The following is a 17613-nucleotide window of genomic DNA, read 5'->3' as shown; positions in this document are numbered from 1 at the left end:
AAACAGCAGTGCAAATACAAGTCAATGTACAACACCAAAGCTGCAGCTAATTAATTGTTCTGTAAGCTGCATTTAAAGACAGTAAGATGAAACATCAATAAGCAGTCGGAGTTTGAAATTGAAAAGGACTACACTGTTAGATTTCAAGTGTTTAAGTAAAATTTAGACTTAGAGAGTCTCAGTAAAAGAAGCAAAATAACCCAACAAAAGTGCAAAAATACCATCAAATTGTAATTGTCCAGAAACGGTACAATTTGTGCAGTCAAGAAGATACATTAAATACCGAGGTTTGTTGTTGTTTTTTTTTTTTGACTAATAAACTTACCTATAGGATTTCTGTCAAAAAACAAGACAGGAGCTTTCAGAATGGATTGAAACATTTTGTTGTGCAAATTCTGACCAGAATTAACAAGAACTTGAAACACCAGAAGACTTCTTATTATGCCAAATAGTATTGTAGCCACTGTTAAACCTGAAAGGAAAAAAAAACAAACAAAAACAAAACATGAATAAAGCTTCCAAAAAGATATGGATCTTTCAGAAAAAGAAAAGGAGTTAAAAATAAAACTGCACTAAAAACAAATTCTCTGGACTTCTGCATATAGCAAGAATCCAAACTTAAGCCTAGGGGGACTCAAACTGGGTGCAGAGCACAGATACATTTGTCACTAGTTTCAGTTATTATCACAGAAGCCATTTAATCAATGTCTCTTTTTCTCTTTTGAAAGAATTGGTACTTCATAGAAATGTAAGAAATATCTGTTAACCCATGAGATAAATGTGTATTAAAACTTTCTGCATAACAGCGTTACTAAAAAATTAATTTCACAGTGCCATGTACAATTGTGGCTTGCAGAGGTCACTGTGAAGATTCAACACTTGCCAGCAGGTATTAAACAAGTAATATATACATGGCTATTTAGAGACAACCAACTCCAAATCAGCCCAAGCAACTCATGCCACTCTTCCCCTTGTAAAACACACCAAATCATTTAAATTGCATGTCTTTCACACTTCCTAAGATGCATTCCTTATGTCACGTGAAAGTCATTCTAGGGAACTGGTCTGCAGACTTTTTGTCTCTCTTCTGGGCACAACTCTGCTGGCAAGACAAGGGTGCTACAGGGCAAAAAAACCGAAACAAATAATGAGATTGCTGTTGCTCTGTTTGCTGTGCATAATCTCCAGTGGGGCTGCCCAAATTCCCTGTCAATAAGGGTGAACAGTGAAGGTCTAAACCTTGCATTTAGCAGAGCTTCCAGGCTCCACATGATCTGCTTCAGAAAATCAGCAAAGCTACCTCAGGTCTTGAGGACACACTGAAGTCAGACCTCAACTATCAGCAGAAAAACTTGCCTATTCTAAGGGCAGGTTAAAATCATGCACAATTCAGGAACAGCTACAGTAACAGCAGGAAAGAGGGAGGTTTTAAATTATGTGACACGGTTAAGCTATGCCATCCTGTTTCCTTCTCTGTTCTCCCAGGGAGCAAAAAAAAGTATGTATCATCACTATTTAATTTGTCTGCTTGCAGTTAATTGCTTACATTCTCTGAGGTGCTGCTTTCAAGAAAAAAGATGGTGGCTGGGACAAGAGTCTGTTTGCCTTGTCCCAGCTGCTGTATTCCAGACCAGGTAGGAGAAGACAATTTTTCCAAGAGTAACTGTATATACCCGAACAGGAAAGCTGGGTCATGCAAGGGAGCAGGAGAGGCACAAAGCAGGAGGCCAGGGCACAGCCCACTCCTAACAGCAGTCTGTGGGAGTGACACGAGGAAAGGGACCACATCCTGAGAACCCTACTTTTCTGTACAACTTTACTCAGGCCTGGAAGCAGCTGTTGGTAAGAGCCTCCCAGAACAAAACTCCTGAAAAGACCTAACAGCTGGAGAGAAGGAGGAACAAGACACGCTTCTGAGTCCTTCACTCTTTGCTTTCCTGCTCATGAGCTCAGAAGCTCCGTATGAGAGAGACAAGAGCCCTTTGAATGTTATCCTTATAGAAGAGGTGTAGAATTGGTACCTCAGTTCTGGCCAACAATAGTGTTCCCTATTAACAGCAATTTTACTCTTCAAAACCTTTGTTTCACAAAAGCAACAAGGACTAATGTCCTAAGAAGGAAATACTACAGTGGGTTTTTTTGTTTTATCAAACATTCAAAATCAGAAGTAAAAATGGTAAATTGTTTTATACTGTTTAAGAGATTACAGAAAAAGGTAAATTGGATTATTGCATATTTCACATAAAATACTATATTTTTATAACTTTGTCAACTTCACTTACAATTTTGTGTTTGTAAGTCAATGCTGTCTGTTCAACCATAGTAAATATCTCACTAAGTCATCTAAACACTTCAATATAAGGATAGCTTTTGTTGTTCTGCTATCTAGAGCAAAATATTCCTTAAAGGATAAAATTTTCACTAATGTGTTTTAGGCTATCTGGTCAGAGAAAGTGAAATTTGCCACATTTAATCATACTGTGCAGTCCACTGGAACAGTTCACGAAATAAGACATTACACAGAGGAAATAAGAGCCAGGTTTATCTGGCTCCTAAATTGCTGCTTTCCAGGCCAAACACAATGTTTTCTGTCAGCCACTAAGGTCACGTGGATTCCAGAAAACAAACTAAACAAAAAATCCTGCACCTATTCTCTCAGCCATGGAGATGTTTCTGAATGCAGTCAATGCATATTCCTCTGGCATTCCACCTGTTTTCTCACACCAGTCATTTACATCTCCATGAAGAAATTACCATTCCATACAAAACCATACATCACTAGGAGTGTTAAATAGCAGAATCTGAGAGCATGCACATGATTTTTCTGTGGCAATTTTTACTACATCTCAGAGCAGTTTTTCAAGATGTTTGGATGCCTGAATGCAAGGATCAACGCCCTTTTCTGAATATTCAGAAGCATAATGCTACCTATTGAAATATATTGAAATGTTTTTTAACAACCTGCTTTGCATACCCATCTAGTATGGCTTTTAGAAACTTGTTCTTTTGCTATGGCACTTCAGAAGAAACATAGCCATGCCAAGTTTTAGAACTGCACAGAACAAACATCCATTTCTAATCCCTCTTGCCATCCATATAATGACTGAAGATTTAGCTCAATGACTTACTAATATATAGACAATAAGCACAACCTTAATGTGACTGACTTTACAAACACTCAATTCCTGATTTACTCTCCAAAATCCAGGCAAAGCAATTAAAGACTCTGCATTCTGCCTATTTCTTCTGTCAGATTTATTTATTGCAACCTAGTTAATCAAAAAGCAAGACTCGGGCTTCTAAGCTGTTAGAAGACTGCTCAGTTACTGCTAGAAAACACATTTCCCCACACATTGCTTTGCACCTCTCAAAACTCTCTATCAGATAATAAATAGTTCTTAAGACACACACAGGTGCATGTGCAATTACCTGCATAAATTCCCAAATAAAAGTTAAGGTCTAGAGGTCCAGTCGCATTCGTTCCATTACTTCCATTTGTTGAGAGATCCAACTGTTTTTGATTATTTGCCCTGTGGAAATGCACACAGAAGGTAACCATCATCAAATAAGTGTGTTTAGCTGTTTCTAGATTCAACTTTGTTGAAATCTTTAGTCGAAAAGATCTCATGCTGTCATGCATCACAACATGAATAGATGCAATTAGAGTCCACACTCAGCATAAAGTTTAAATTTTTTTCCCCCACAAAAGAAGTGGAAATCAGAGGAAGATCTGAACTATTCTAGAACAGGTTCCATTCCTTTTCAATTAAACAAACAGCACTTAACTGAAAAGGCAGAAACCACCAGCCAATTGTTATCATCAACTTACCAGTAAGAAAGCCACCAGTCCTGGAGCACATAGGCCACCTTGAGCAAAAGAGGCAAATACAAGAATCATCTTACAAAATTAAAAAAAAATTAGAAAATTAAATTTCCTTGCTATTCTTTCAAGCTCTCTGGGAAAACATCACATATTCAGAAAAGTATGCCATCCAGTCTTTCAAGACCAGCAGCAATTTGCCAAGCACATTAGAAGGTGCTCTACAAAGAAAGAAGTTACCTTAAATTACCTTACATGTTAGCAAACTAAAGGAAAGCAATACACTTTAGCAAACAAAATATAGTAGCTCTTCCTAATGTATGTTAATTGAACATTAAAGAACTCATTTTCTCAGTTCCTAAATTTGCTACAAGAGATATTCCAAAATTCTTTTTGATTAACAAACTTTCTGATGTTACCAGTCCAGAAATTTGTGTTTACATGAGATAATTACCAGAAACAGGGTTGAAGGAGGATGAGAGAGGAGAGGGAGGGAAAAACTCCTTCTGCCACCTTCCTTCTGTGACAAGAGGTGACTACAAACATGTAACAGGGTTATTATCTCAAAATACACTTCTGTTCATGTGAATTTGAAGTTGTGGGCAGTCTACTACAGAGATTTGATCTTGCTTAGCTACCTTTCCAACAGACTCAATTCAAGGACAAGCAAGATGTTAAAATATATAGATTATTTTTTTACAGCAAAGAAAAATAACTTCCATGAAACAAATCTGAATTCTCAGCAAGAAACAGAGAAAAAGGCAACAAGGTATTTTCACTCAGCTTCCTCAGCTCACCATTGCTTTCAGTAAGTTTGTAAATAACTTTCCTTGTTTAAAAAAATCTTTTATATACCTGCTACAGTCTGCATCACACAAGGTATTTGCCTATATTCCTCCTCACTTTCTCACTCTGCTAAACAGGGATCCTCCATCTAAACTTTCTTCATAATCTGGACTTATCAAGAGGTGAGCTGTTCTTTGAACACTTCTGTCAGACTCTGTCCTCCCACACCCAGTAAAACTCTTTACCCTCCTCAACTGGAAACATTCTGACTGTTTAGGCTTGTTAAACTTTTATAGCGCTTTTATACACCTTATGATTTTCTTCTCTTTCTAAACAAACTACTCTGGCTTATCATTTTTGTGCCATGTTGCCATCAAACTAATTATTTTAGTGAGGTATTAAAATTGTTGAAATAAGAATAAGTGCAAGACCTCTCAATGCTGTACCAACAATTCCATGCTGACACCTGGGTACACTACAAAATTATTGAAGAACACCCAAACATTTTAGATGAAACATTACAGCAACAAGTATGCACTATATTTTAAAAAAAGAAAGAAGAAAAAAAAGAAGAAAAAAAAAGAAGAAAAAAAAGAAGAAAATAAAGAAGAAAATAAAGAAGAAAATAAAGAAGAAAATAAAGAAGAAAATAAAGAAGAAAATAAAGAAGAAAATAAAGAAGAAAATAAAGAAGAAAATAAAGAAGAAAATAAAGAAGAAAATAAAGAAGAAAATAAAGAAGAAAATAAAGGCAGGGGAGGGGGCAATCCTCACAAACCCAAAATACTTTCAGTATTATTTGTGGCTTCCAACGACTTACCTGTGCCAAAATATTAAGTACTAAGAGTATAAAAATCACAAAGTAGTTTGCTCCTGCAGTGAAATATTTTCTGTAAATTTTAAATCCTATTTTTCCCTCATGGCGACTCTCCTCTGGCACTGCAGCCAGTGCATTTTCACCCTGGAAGAAAAAATCCACAGAATAAACCCCATCAACCTCGTAGTTACAGACTCAGATTATGCCACTTGAAAGTCATGGTTCAGATTTAGCAAACAATTAAACAAGGAGATAAAGTGATTATGCGTATAAAAATTTTATATTTTAAATACAGAACTACAGCTATGACAAAAAAAATTAGTCTCAGTGCACTAATACTGAAAAATCTACTCTGCAAAGCAACACTTCAAGGATTTTATTTGGCACTGCATCACCAAATATAACACAACAACATATATAGCCAGGAATATTTACTCTGACCACTATTCAGGTTCTTCTTTTCTTATATACCACCTTCACTTGTAACAGCTCCAGAAACTAAGGCCTTTATTTGGAGAAGATTCCGTTTTCAGAATACAAATGTGGGCAACCTTTCCCTTCCAGAAAAGCATTTAAGGTAAATGCTCTTCTACGAGTATGTACCAAAATGATCCAACATATACCCAAGACTTAAAAATTATCCATAAAGTTCTAATCATCTTCTTGTAAATACCAACAAAGCATCTGTTAATAGGGAAGACAAGTAAAATGACAAATGAGAAGTCATACTAAGCAAACAATGGATGGGGAACACTGAAAAACAGAGAAGGAAAAAAATTATACAAGCATAAAGAAGGTGAAAGAACTATACAAATTAATAAACTCAGGATTTTTTCTTTTAAATTTTTACAGTGTACTCAATATAAAAACTAGTGTCAGTTCAGTGGACATGTAACAGTTGATTTTGTTGCCACAAGACATGCCTGTACAAGAGCAGTCGAATCAAGACACCTGACAGACGTGAAAAGAGAAATCCAACCTACTCATCCATAAAAGGTGAGAAGCCTATCTCGGCTTTTTGTTTCTCCAGCCACCCCCCCTTCCCAGTTCTCCCCATCCCCATCCAACAGTCTTAATGCTGCTAAGAAGTTTGGTACACATCCACAAATTTATGAGAATTTAAGACTGGAGTTGCCATTGGGACATTAATAATTTAAGTTTACTGCGCTTTGGAGCAACAAAAAAACATTCCTCAGAAAGGTACTAAAAAGTTCATAGCTTTTTTTTTTTTTTTTTCCTTTTTATAATCTCACTGCTTTTCATCATAGAGAAGGAATAGAAATAATAGATACCCACAGCACAAAGGTGTCAGTCATCAGGGACATACAGGGATTGCTTGTTCCATGGATGCAGTGCTAGCACAAGCCTAGCAGTGTTACAGGGAGCCTGCACTGTTCAATGTGAATGCAAACACACCAGCAGAAGGCAACCTCTGGTAGAGAAACTTTAGGGTTGCTTTTGCACTGGGCAGGCCAAGAGATAAGGAGGCACCTGGAAGTCACACTGGCACCATATAAAGCCTTCTGTTTTCACCAACAAAACGGCTGGAGAGAGCAAGGCAGTGATGTCCCAGGATTACCCCCGCAGGGCCAGCTCAAGATCATGTGGGTATGTTTATGGGTATGTTGATGCCAGCCATGCAAACACAGACTTTGCATAAAGCCACAGCTTCTACATGCCCTTCTCAGAGCTCAGGATTTCAGGGGAAGTGTTCATTTCAGTTCAACACTCCACAGTGAACCCCCCCAATACAGTGGGACTTTAAAGTACTGCTGTCAGAGGACAGACTGAAAGAAGCATAGTGTGGTGGCTCTGGACACGTGCAAGGAATGCTCCCAGCACCCAGCAGAGCTGATGTTGAACTGCACAGACCGACTCTGCAGGGTTTGAACAGCACCACGCTGAGCTGTGAGCTGCCAGCCAAGCCCAGCTGGGCAGCTCCTCCAGAGGCAAGCTGATCTCACCTGATAACGCAATTCAGTAATCCCTGAAATCCCAATGCTGCAGGGAAAGCCCACATCGAAACTTAAGTTCAAAACCAGCCAGACAAGAACCAAGACACTTCTATCCTTTGAGCACTCACAGGTGGTTGTTCCACGGCTCCATCTTTCTGTGAGTGGACAGATGAATCCTGGGACAAGACAGAGGACTCCGAGAAGGTTCGGTTCCGGGCAGCCTTCAGGTTGGGTGTTCCTGGAACTGATGGCTGTTCTATCACCTCCTCATCTTTTTTCAAAAGGGAAGCAAAGTCGATGCCAGATCTCAGGAACTCTGCATAGGTACCTTTCCCCACCATTTTACCCTACAATCAATATAAACTTTTAGTACTTTCATTATACACTTTCCATAAAGGACAATTTTTCTGACCTGTCCTTGCTACCTCTGGGGTGCTGCAGTTGCTGGGCACAAATCCCACTGAAGTAACTGAGCTGAAGCCTCTGTGAGGCTCACTTAGAGGAGAAGAAACAAGCTCTTTGGGCTCTGACCAGTCACCTTGGAGCAGCTAACAGGGCCAACAAACAAACAGGATGAGAACAGCCCAAGCTACAGCCACGGGAGAACCATCTCCCTGGAGAAGTTGTGGGAGACAGCCAAGCCATTCAGCTTTAGGACAACCTGTTAAACCACATACACAACCATCAGTCTTTTTATATTGCTCCATCCCAGGGGTAAACACCATCTTCATTTTCTGATCCTTATAGAACCTTACAAGGAGCAACACACACCATGTCCACATTCCTTTCAGCTCTACCACAAACTCATTTCTCAAGAGCTACTGTAACTTCTAAAGCAATCTGAATGGAAAAAAAAAGAGGGACAGTGTCCTTTTTTGCACCATCACAATGCATCAAAAGTAATTTCAAATATTTCACTACCCAGCCTTAAAAAAAAAAAACAAGAAAAAAGGCCCCAATTGTAGGCCTTGCACTTCCCCTCTGCCTCTGGTACAACCAAGATGGGAAGGAACCAGCTGCACTGAATGCACTGCTCATTCTCAAAGGATCTGAGACTATTTCTCAGCCTCAATTTAAAAACATGTTTGTTGCAAAATTAACACAGTTCTTAATTCACACAGAAGTGTAAGAAACAAGAACAAAAGCAAAACATTTACACAGTCTTACATTATATTAAATTTGAAGCAAGGGAAGGCTGAAACTTTATTTCAAAACTAGACAAAGTGTTTGAAGAAATAAGTATTATTAATTCAAGATTATTTATATGCATGATAGAAGAAGATTTTTCAGGAAAGGTATTCCAAGAAAAATCAACTTACTAATAACTTAAAAACCATATGTAGTCATAAGTAGACAGAAAATACATTTACAAACTAAAAATTAAAATCTGACTTTTATTTTTTTCCTTTCTTAGATTAAAAAGGATAATTACAAAGTATAAGTATAGACATTGGAAGCACTTACATCCTTTAAAATTAGAATCTGATTTGCAGCACGGAGATATTGCAACTGGTGAGTGACCAAAACAGAAATCTTCTGATGTAAGGCCTGACAAATACATCTGCAAAGAGATGGAAAGATTAATTAAAAGTCCTAAAAGATTTTAATTATTTCTGTAAAAGCTATTCAGTTACTCAGTTTTTAAAATCAGAAGATGACCATGTTTACTAGATTTACAAAAAATGATTATACATAGATTAACAAGTATGCTCCTTATTTAACTTTTTAAGTTTTCAAGGTAGGGAAAAGAAATAGAATTATTTCTGGTCTGGGATAAAAGAGGAGGCAATAAGACATTTCACTAAAATTGTCCTAAACGTTCTTGTAACAAATGTACATGTCATAAGCTGAACTGCAAAGATAGTATTTTTAAAAAATTATACTAAAGGGAAGAGAAAGAAGGGCAAGATACTGTGGAAAATTATGGAGAAATGGAGAAATACAGCCAGTAAAAGTAACTTTTTGAGAGAAGCTTTCAGACCAGCTGTAACACTGAGCCACAGAGACTTCTGGAGAATTAAATAGTACTACTGATTAAAGAAAAAAACCCCAAAACATTCCAAAATGGTCCTGTCATGGGGTAGCTTTACCTTTAAGGTAGTTTTGAGAGCTAAAGAAGTTGAGGCTGCTGGTGGCTGATGGGAGTCCTTTCTCCTGACCAATTATCAAGCATTTCTAAGAACTAACAGCAGTTCTGACCACTAAAAAATGAATTCAACTTGTGAACACCCCCTTAAGAAGTACAGTCAGAGTTCTCTTGCCCTCTTTTGTTTCCGGCTTTTGAGAAGGTAACAAGGTCCTGTTGTATCCTCCTCTTCCCCCCCCCGGCCGGACAAGGCCGCAGAAGACGAAGGGGGGGGGGGGGGAGGAAAAGAAAGCAGAGCTGCTCAGTTACTGCTGCTGCTAAACTGAAACCTGACACCAGGAACTCTTGCAGCTTTCTAAAGCTTTTAATTCTTTTATTACCTGGATAAACGTACAGATTTTTCCCAGAAAGACAGGGAAAGAGAGACAATCAACATGAAGAAGACATCATAGAACCACCAAAAACAGTGAGGAAGAGTTAAGTTTAAATAAGAAAGAGGGAATAAGGAGATGCTTTACAGCTGAAATATCTTTCTATTAAAGCTATGGAGATGGACAATAGTAGTTTAAAAAGACTCCTTTAATTCATGACTAGAGTATGGGAGGAATAGAGTGTTCAAAGTGTGGACTTTTGAGAAAAGAGAGAGTAATTGTGATACTGTGGGTTGCTGGAAATGGGTAGAGTGAAGATTTTGAAGCCTTGGGGGGCAAAGAGAAAACTGTTTTCCAGGAAGGCTCACAGAGACAGATGAAGAGGACTTCTGCCTTTGAATAACTCATCCTTAAAATGACATCCCTAGACTCATGGCCCATACACACCTCGGAGTGATGTGGAATGGGAGGAGTGAACTCTGATGACAGATTTCCGGGCAGCTGGCATTAAGGAAATAGAAAACTATAACAAAAATAGTTTTCTTGTGAGAAACTCCATAAATTGGCAGGAAGAGACTTCTGTTTCTCTACAAAGACTGATGAAAAGACTCTAGCAAGAATTGGGACTGTTTTTGACCACCAAAGTTCTAAAGTTTTTTTTGTCTCTATGTTATCATGTGTACAAAGAAATAGTCAAGTAGTGAGAGATAAAAGGGTTTTCTGGAAGTTTATTCTGGTGTTCTTATTCTTGTAGTTTGTTAATAAACTGTCTTTATTCCTTTTAAGTTTTAAGCCTGTTTTGCTCTTGTTCTAATCCATATCTCACAGCAAGAAATAAGTAATTTTTTTAGTTACTGGTTTAAAACCACGACAAGTCCATAAGTGTTTATTTTTCCAACTGGCTCACTGAGACTTAAGGTATCATCATCCATCTATTTTTAGAAGTACTGCTCTGTATAACTGAAGAAGAACTAGGGGAAAAGCCCAGTTCTAAGTGAATCATGCCCTTTCTCACCGATGATACAGAGAACCCAGGGAAAGCCTTCTCAGCAGGGGATGTAGCTGGTCCAAGAGCTCAGACATCTGCTGGAGCCTGCCCAGCACTGCCATGACCTTTCTATCTGCCTTTTAAAGCCCCACGGAGCTCACCTTCCCTGAGACTGTCCAGCACTCTCAAGAGGCACACTTTGTTAGACTGTGAGCACACTTAATGCATGACAACAGGACAAACTGCTGCACAAACTGAAGTCACCACCGTCACATATATTAAATACACAAGCACACAGTCACACAAGATCCAGATAGAAAACACCCAAAGGTTCTTCAGCTTTCTTGAGTACAAGAAAAAGTGAGATTAAGAGGCTGTGAAAGCTTCATCCTCTTCCCCAACTAAGAATCAATTTAAACGTAAAAATGTTCCTGGCAGAAGTTAAATGGGTTCTTCTTCATGTTTAAGCTAAATAGAAATTTCAACATCCTTGAAAATGTATTCCAGGGACAAGCTACCCTCGCCATTACAAAATCTTTCTCTGAAGTTCAAGTTTACATCCTTTGGTGCAATTTCAATCCATTAAATGGCCAAAGGCCCCTAGACCAGTTAATTCCTGTGTACAAAGTCCCTTCATACTTGAAGTCCTTCTCCTCCAGACATGAAAGAAAAACAAATAAAGTAATAAAGAAGTGTCCCAAACAGACTTTTAAGTTGCAGATAGGCAACTTCTTTCTTTTATGCCTCCCTGCCGTGGACACCTGAATGTTCCTGACCACCTACACTGGAGTATGAAACTGGTCTATACATTTTTTGAAGGGCACAGAATCAAAACATTATTTCAGCTGAGACCTTACATGTACAAATCATAATAGGAGTATTATTTTACTATATGTATGTACTATCTCTATGTACTATATTATGTACAAAATGTAACAGGAGTATGATTTGCCACATACAGTACTGGTCATAAATCCCAGGGTGCCATTTCCTTAAAAAGAAGATGACATTGCTGAGTCATACTTGGTTTGTGACCTACCTACACTCTACACCTCCTTTTCCATGTAACTACCACACTATTGATCCCTGCTATTGTACATTCACTGACTCAACACTTCACACTTTTCCCTGCTGCATGCACCTAATTCACATCCCATAGCCAAGACTTGACAAATACCTGTCTGTTTGCAGAAGTGCCTTTACAGTTGCCTCGTTTTCTATCACCTGAGTATGTACCATCAATGACCTTCCTACATCATCAGAAATACCGGAATAAAGACAGACCTCTCCAGAAATTACACCCTTCCAATTCAACACAAATAAGCAAAGAGTATTTTAAGCTAACAAACTTAAGTAACAGGATACTTTAATCCATTTGAAAAACCCACTGCACTTTGACTGTAGCAAACTGCTACATGATTAAAAAATAATTAGCTTCTGCTTTGATAGTGCAGAGCATGAAGCAGGAGACACTGAGAAGGGGGCCTACACTACAACAACACAGTGCTCCCCTGCACAAAGGCAGAGTCTTCGCACCTCGTGCATACAAATCCTCCTTTGTTCTTCCTTCCCTATCAGGTCTGCTTTTCTTTGAGATGAGTTTTTCCTTCAATCTTTTTTAAGTTTTTATCTCCAAGAACCAGCTTTCTTTCACCTCTGCAAAATGTCTCTTCTTTAATGATTCTACTTTCTTCCTTACCACTCTTTCTCCTTCTCCTTTTTGGAAGTTCACATGCAAGTTTAACTTTACTCTAGTTAATACTTACATTCATTTCAATGAAAATAACCACTGAAATGAAATTAAAACACATGCAGAAGTGCTCACAGGCATAAAGCCTTTGTTATATTCATTTACTTCCTATATTTGTTTTCCACTCCCTTCCGTTTAAATTTAAGTAGTTTGAGAACAATCCCCCAGTTAGTTTTGCACATTTCAAAGTTTACAAAATTTTTTTAAAAAGTGTGCTATGCTTGCCAGAGACAAAAAACCCACACACCCTACACATTCTGCTCTGCTGTCTCTAGTTCTACTCTGCTGCATCTGTTTCTATATCTACCTTGGTAATCATTTATGTCCATCTCATGACCAGTCCCAGTCACACATAAATATGACTGGTCCACAAAAGTAATTGACCTAAGCACTAATTGTTCTATGCACCAGGTAGCACTGGATGGCTGGAGAAAGTATATAAGCAAACATAGGGACATGCCTCCTCTGGCACACATTTACAGCTTCCGGAGTCCTTATATTAGGAACTTTTTTGAGCCAGAGATCCCGGTGTTCAAGTAGGTCTTTGTGAACTTTTTCTATGTGAATTCTGTCTGATACTAGGAATAATGTGCATGCCACTCCCAAGAACCATCACAACTTTAGGTCTGATTTTAAAAGATTCCTAACCTGTCCTGCAACTCTGACTACTCTCACAAGCACAGAGGAGAAACAGAAAGAAATCAGGCTGATCATCAGCTGACACTGCTACACAGCTCCTGTCACTGGAAAAGATACATGGGAAGGAACAATACCTAGAGAAAGGCATGCCCAAATAGACTGATGAAATATAAATCTCACTCTTAAAAACATGATTTTTGATTCAATACCACTGCTGGAACACAATTTAATTTCTACCTAAAGGTGATCTGAAACTATATAATTTATAGCAATACATAGATAAACAGGGAGAGTAGGAAATTCCTTGGGATCCAAGTGCAATTGCATGATTTTCTTAGAAATCTCAGTCTGCTCCAAACTTCACCATACAAAGAAATGTGCTACTGGATCTGTGATGGCCATTCCCCATTTTGAAACCCGAGGCCTCAAAATACTGGATTTCTTAAAAGTTAATTAAAATTAAATGCCACTTTTTAAAAAATAAATAAAAAATAAAGGCACCTTTTCATATCCACATACAAATATGCAAAAAAACCATATAACTATACTAGTAACCCCCCACTGCAGAAAGGCAGAAGCATGCTTACTATTAACTATCAAAAGAACTCACACGAAAAAAGGCAACAAATAACACAAATAGGAAAGCTTCAGTTTATACCTTCCTAGGTACCAAGGAATCTGAACAAGAAAGAGGAACTAATTGAAAATCTGGCTTTATCTACTCCATCATCCACAGAACAACTTGTCTGTATCACAAAGAAATTCTTAAGAGCCACAGTCCCTTATTAATAATATCATGGTCTGTTTTCCCACTGGAGCTGTGCTACTTGCATTCTTTCTCATTTGAAAATTATTTATAAATTTTAAACTGCTTACTGCAGTAGCTGAAGAGAACACAAAAAAAGCAGCAAATGTAATGAACCAGCCATCCACATGCCATAGTTTTGGGGAATTACTAGCAACATAACCTATCTTTGATGTAAATCCATGGACTAGACACTTGTAAAAAAAATAAACTTTAACATAAAATTACAAGAAAAGAAAGGGCGAGTGAACTGAACAATATCCACTTCAGATTCTCATTAAAAAATCCCCTGTTTCTTCCATCTCATCCATTGTTTTAAGCCTCGTGGTTTGGACTCCTGGGGGAGCAGCCTGCATGAAGTGGTGTTTTGGACATTCCTCAGCACCATGTTCTAAGAAATCATTCTTGCCCAAGTGCTCTCTGTCTTCTCCACATTTTTAGTACTATCCAGGAAGCACTAAAGTACATGCTTTGCCTTGTTTTTCAAAGCATCTTCCTGAACATAACACTCTTCCCACTACCCCCAGTACCTTTACAGATTCCATGAAGGCCTCAGAAGACAACTTCTGTTCGTAAAAATCCCTCTCTTAAAATCTTGTGCAGGGAGGCATTGCTTGGTTTTCCTTCCCACTACTACTCCACCCAGTCCATTTTCTTAAAAATGCTTTCATTCTACTTGTTTGTGTTTTGCTCACTCTGATCTGAAGTTGCAGAGAAAAAATGAAAGTACAGAAACAACCCCAGTTACTTGTCTGAGTTTCAAATTCTCTCAGATAACCTCCTTATACCTCCTCATCGTCACACACTTATCAGCAAAACACATGCTGTGCTCACAGTGCAATGGCTTCTATCTCCTTTATGGTTTTGCACATACAAAAATCCACACTTCCAGGCTTGCAGTAGAATGTAGATGCTGCCAATGTCACAGCTCACATGAAAAGCAGAGTTAGTTGAAGAGGCAGCCTGACCTCCTTCACAAGGCACCACACTACTTTCCTGTCTCCCTCTTCATTAAGAGACCTTAAGACTTCAGGGAAAGACAGGTTAGCAGCTCAGGTGGGTGCACTTTCAGAACTCAGGCACTGATACAGTCAGATGCTGGAGTTGCAGGGAGATCTTGTGCAGAAACAGAAAAGCAGCAGCTGAAGCCTAGAAAGCTTAAGCAGGCATTAAAGGAATTTGATAGTGTATGTGAACTAGAGGTGATGAACTCCATCAATCAGCTGTGGCAGCTAAAAAATGAACATAAACCCTATGCATCATAAAACTCTTACTCCATACTAGCTGACAGAAACAAACAATAGCCTTTTAAAAACATCAATAAAATAAAGCAAAATGTTAATGGGGTTTCAGAGGATCCAGATTTGAAACTGCAAACATCAACAGGATGTAAAATTTACAAATTCAGATACTAAAAGCTTCCCTGTATGGGAAAAAAGAATCTGCACGCCACTACTACTCAGTGCAGTTTCTAAGACCACTTCTGCAAGGTTTCTGCAAGTTTTTATGATCATCTAGGAGTGGACAGGAGAGAACAATAGTAAAACCAAATTAATTCATGTATTTGGAGCATGGAATTCAAAGGATGCAAATATGTTAAGCAAAATGCATTTATTTAAGGCCTCAACCAAAACCCACTGAATTCCATCAACAGAGCTTTTCCTTCTAGTAAATTCAAGGTTAAGCCTCTTAACATAGAGAGTTGCAAGCTGTGAAGAAGTAAGGACAAAACACTGGCTGGGACTAACCAAATTATTCTGATACCTCTGTGCCTTAGGCTAGACAGTTTCAGGGGGATGGGGAAGAAGAAACTCACTGAAAAGGGAGCCTGACTTTTAATGGGCACTCTCCTGTTTCTTTGGAAATGGGGGAAGGTCCAGTATCCCTCTCTTATATAGCAAACTTGTACATTCTCTTTCCCTCTATTTTTGCTCTCTGCAGCCTACTCTGCAGGCCACATGCCCTGCTTCACACAGCCAAGAGAAATTTCAAGAACCAAAATGAAAAGTTATTCAGGAATCTAAGAGAGTTCTGTCCTCTCCTTTAGCCAGTTGAATGAAGTGCTTATTACTAGCAAGTAAAGTTGTAGCAAACTAAGAAGCGACTTGAAATCCCACCCCATTTTATTCTTCACTCAGTACTAATATTCATAAACCCCATTATTTATAAACAGCAACATTCATGTATGAAACTCGACATTCCTTAAGAAAATGGCATATATTCCCTTAAGAATATTTCTATTTATATCATCAAAACAGATTTTTACAGGACTTTTAAAAACAAAATCAACAAAACACAGAGGGGAAGAAAAAAACCCAGTATCTTTCAATTACATAAAGTAGGGGAGAAACCAATCATAAAATGAATGTACTAAGTTTCATGAAGAAATCCATCCCCCTAGAAATGCTTTCTCAAGTTTTTCGATAAGGAATTACAATATTACAGTTGCATTTTAAATTAAAATAAAGCAGTAACTTTTCAAACGAATGTCTTCGAACTTCAGCATCTACTGCTTTCTCAAGTTTTTTGATAAGGAATTACAATATTACAGTTGCATTTTAAATTAAAATAAAGCAGTAACATACTTTTCAAACAAATGTCTTCCAACTTCAGCATCTACTGCACTCAGTGGATCATCCAAAAGATAGATGTCTGCATCTTGATACACGGCTCTAAAAGGTTTAAAGAAATGTCGGTATCACAAAGTCTTACATTAGTTTACTTTAGTCATTGGAGTCTGACAATTTATAAATTTTAGAAATAGCAAGAAACACTAGCCTGGCCAGATTTACACGGGCCTTCTGTCCCCCACTCAGAGTGGCTCCACGATCTCCTATTACTGTTAGGTCCCCATTTGCCAGTAATTCCAAGTCCTGTGAATGTGAAAAAACAGATACATTTTTTTTAAAGTCATTTTAACTTCAAAGACTGGCAAAGCTGTTTCACTTCTTATTTGAAAAGTATTAATGTAACACATTAAAATATACGGTTTCATACTAAATGTAATATCTGTTGTTACTTTTTGACTCTATACTTTCAGCAAAAGGTAATTGAGAAAGCAAAAAAAATAGATGAGATCCTAAAGTTCACTTTCTCTACAGCTGTGCCAGAGGAAAGTCCACTACTATCCTTAGTCTTACAAGGAATATTTATTGTTGATTCAGAAAATTCAATAAAATACTAAAAAGTCTAACAGTAAATTTGTTCATTTTTATTAGAACAAAATTAGCTGTCACAAAAAATAAAAACTGAAGTAACTATTATCAGTAAATTATCTTGTCAATCTCCTTAAAAACTGCATTGTTTTTATTCTTACTTCAGTGTATTCAGGAAAAATAACTACAACATTCATCACACTGATTTGGTTCATTTGAGACCTCAGGACTGTGGATAACAACAAAATTATAGTGTTCCACGTCATATTACTGTATTTTCTACTCAGGAAATACAGAAGTTTTACATTAAGCTACAAAATATATTCTTAAAGCTTATTCACAGCTTTTATAAGACACATAAGTTTGCAAGAAAAATATGAAAGCAAATCTACCATCAATATGAAGTGGGGATTTTTTTTAATGCTGTTTGCTGTCTTTTAA

The 17613-nt window shown here is 37.7% G+C and overlaps 1 protein-coding gene across 2 annotated transcripts in view; it reads right to left on the bottom strand.

Annotated features, from left to right (window-relative positions):
- Positions 1–17613, bottom strand: part of ABCC4 (ATP binding cassette subfamily C member 4) — a 143168-nt gene that overhangs the window by 90720 nt on the left and 34835 nt on the right. For both annotated transcript variants that reach the window (XM_058839076.1, XM_058839083.1), the window contains exons 12-19: positions 16796–16890; positions 16603–16689; positions 8843–8939; positions 7507–7725; positions 5427–5567; positions 3830–3867; positions 3430–3530; positions 326–472 (exon numbers count right to left, since the gene is read on the bottom strand). In XM_058839076.1, the coding sequence (XP_058695059.1) occupies positions 326–472; positions 3430–3530; positions 3830–3867; positions 5427–5567; positions 7507–7725; positions 8843–8939; positions 16603–16689; positions 16796–16890 (925 nt within the window). The remainder of the gene's footprint in view (positions 1–325; positions 473–3429; positions 3531–3829; positions 3868–5426; positions 5568–7506; positions 7726–8842; positions 8940–16602; positions 16690–16795; positions 16891–17613) is intronic.

Source organism: Poecile atricapillus, chromosome 1 (assembly GCF_030490865.1).
Source record: "Poecile atricapillus isolate bPoeAtr1 chromosome 1, bPoeAtr1.hap1, whole genome shotgun sequence".
Classification (NCBI taxonomy): Eukaryota; Metazoa; Chordata; class Aves; order Passeriformes; family Paridae; genus Poecile; species Poecile atricapillus.
Note: the sequence above shows the minus strand (reverse complement) of the source record. Positions and strands in the feature narration are given on the sequence as shown.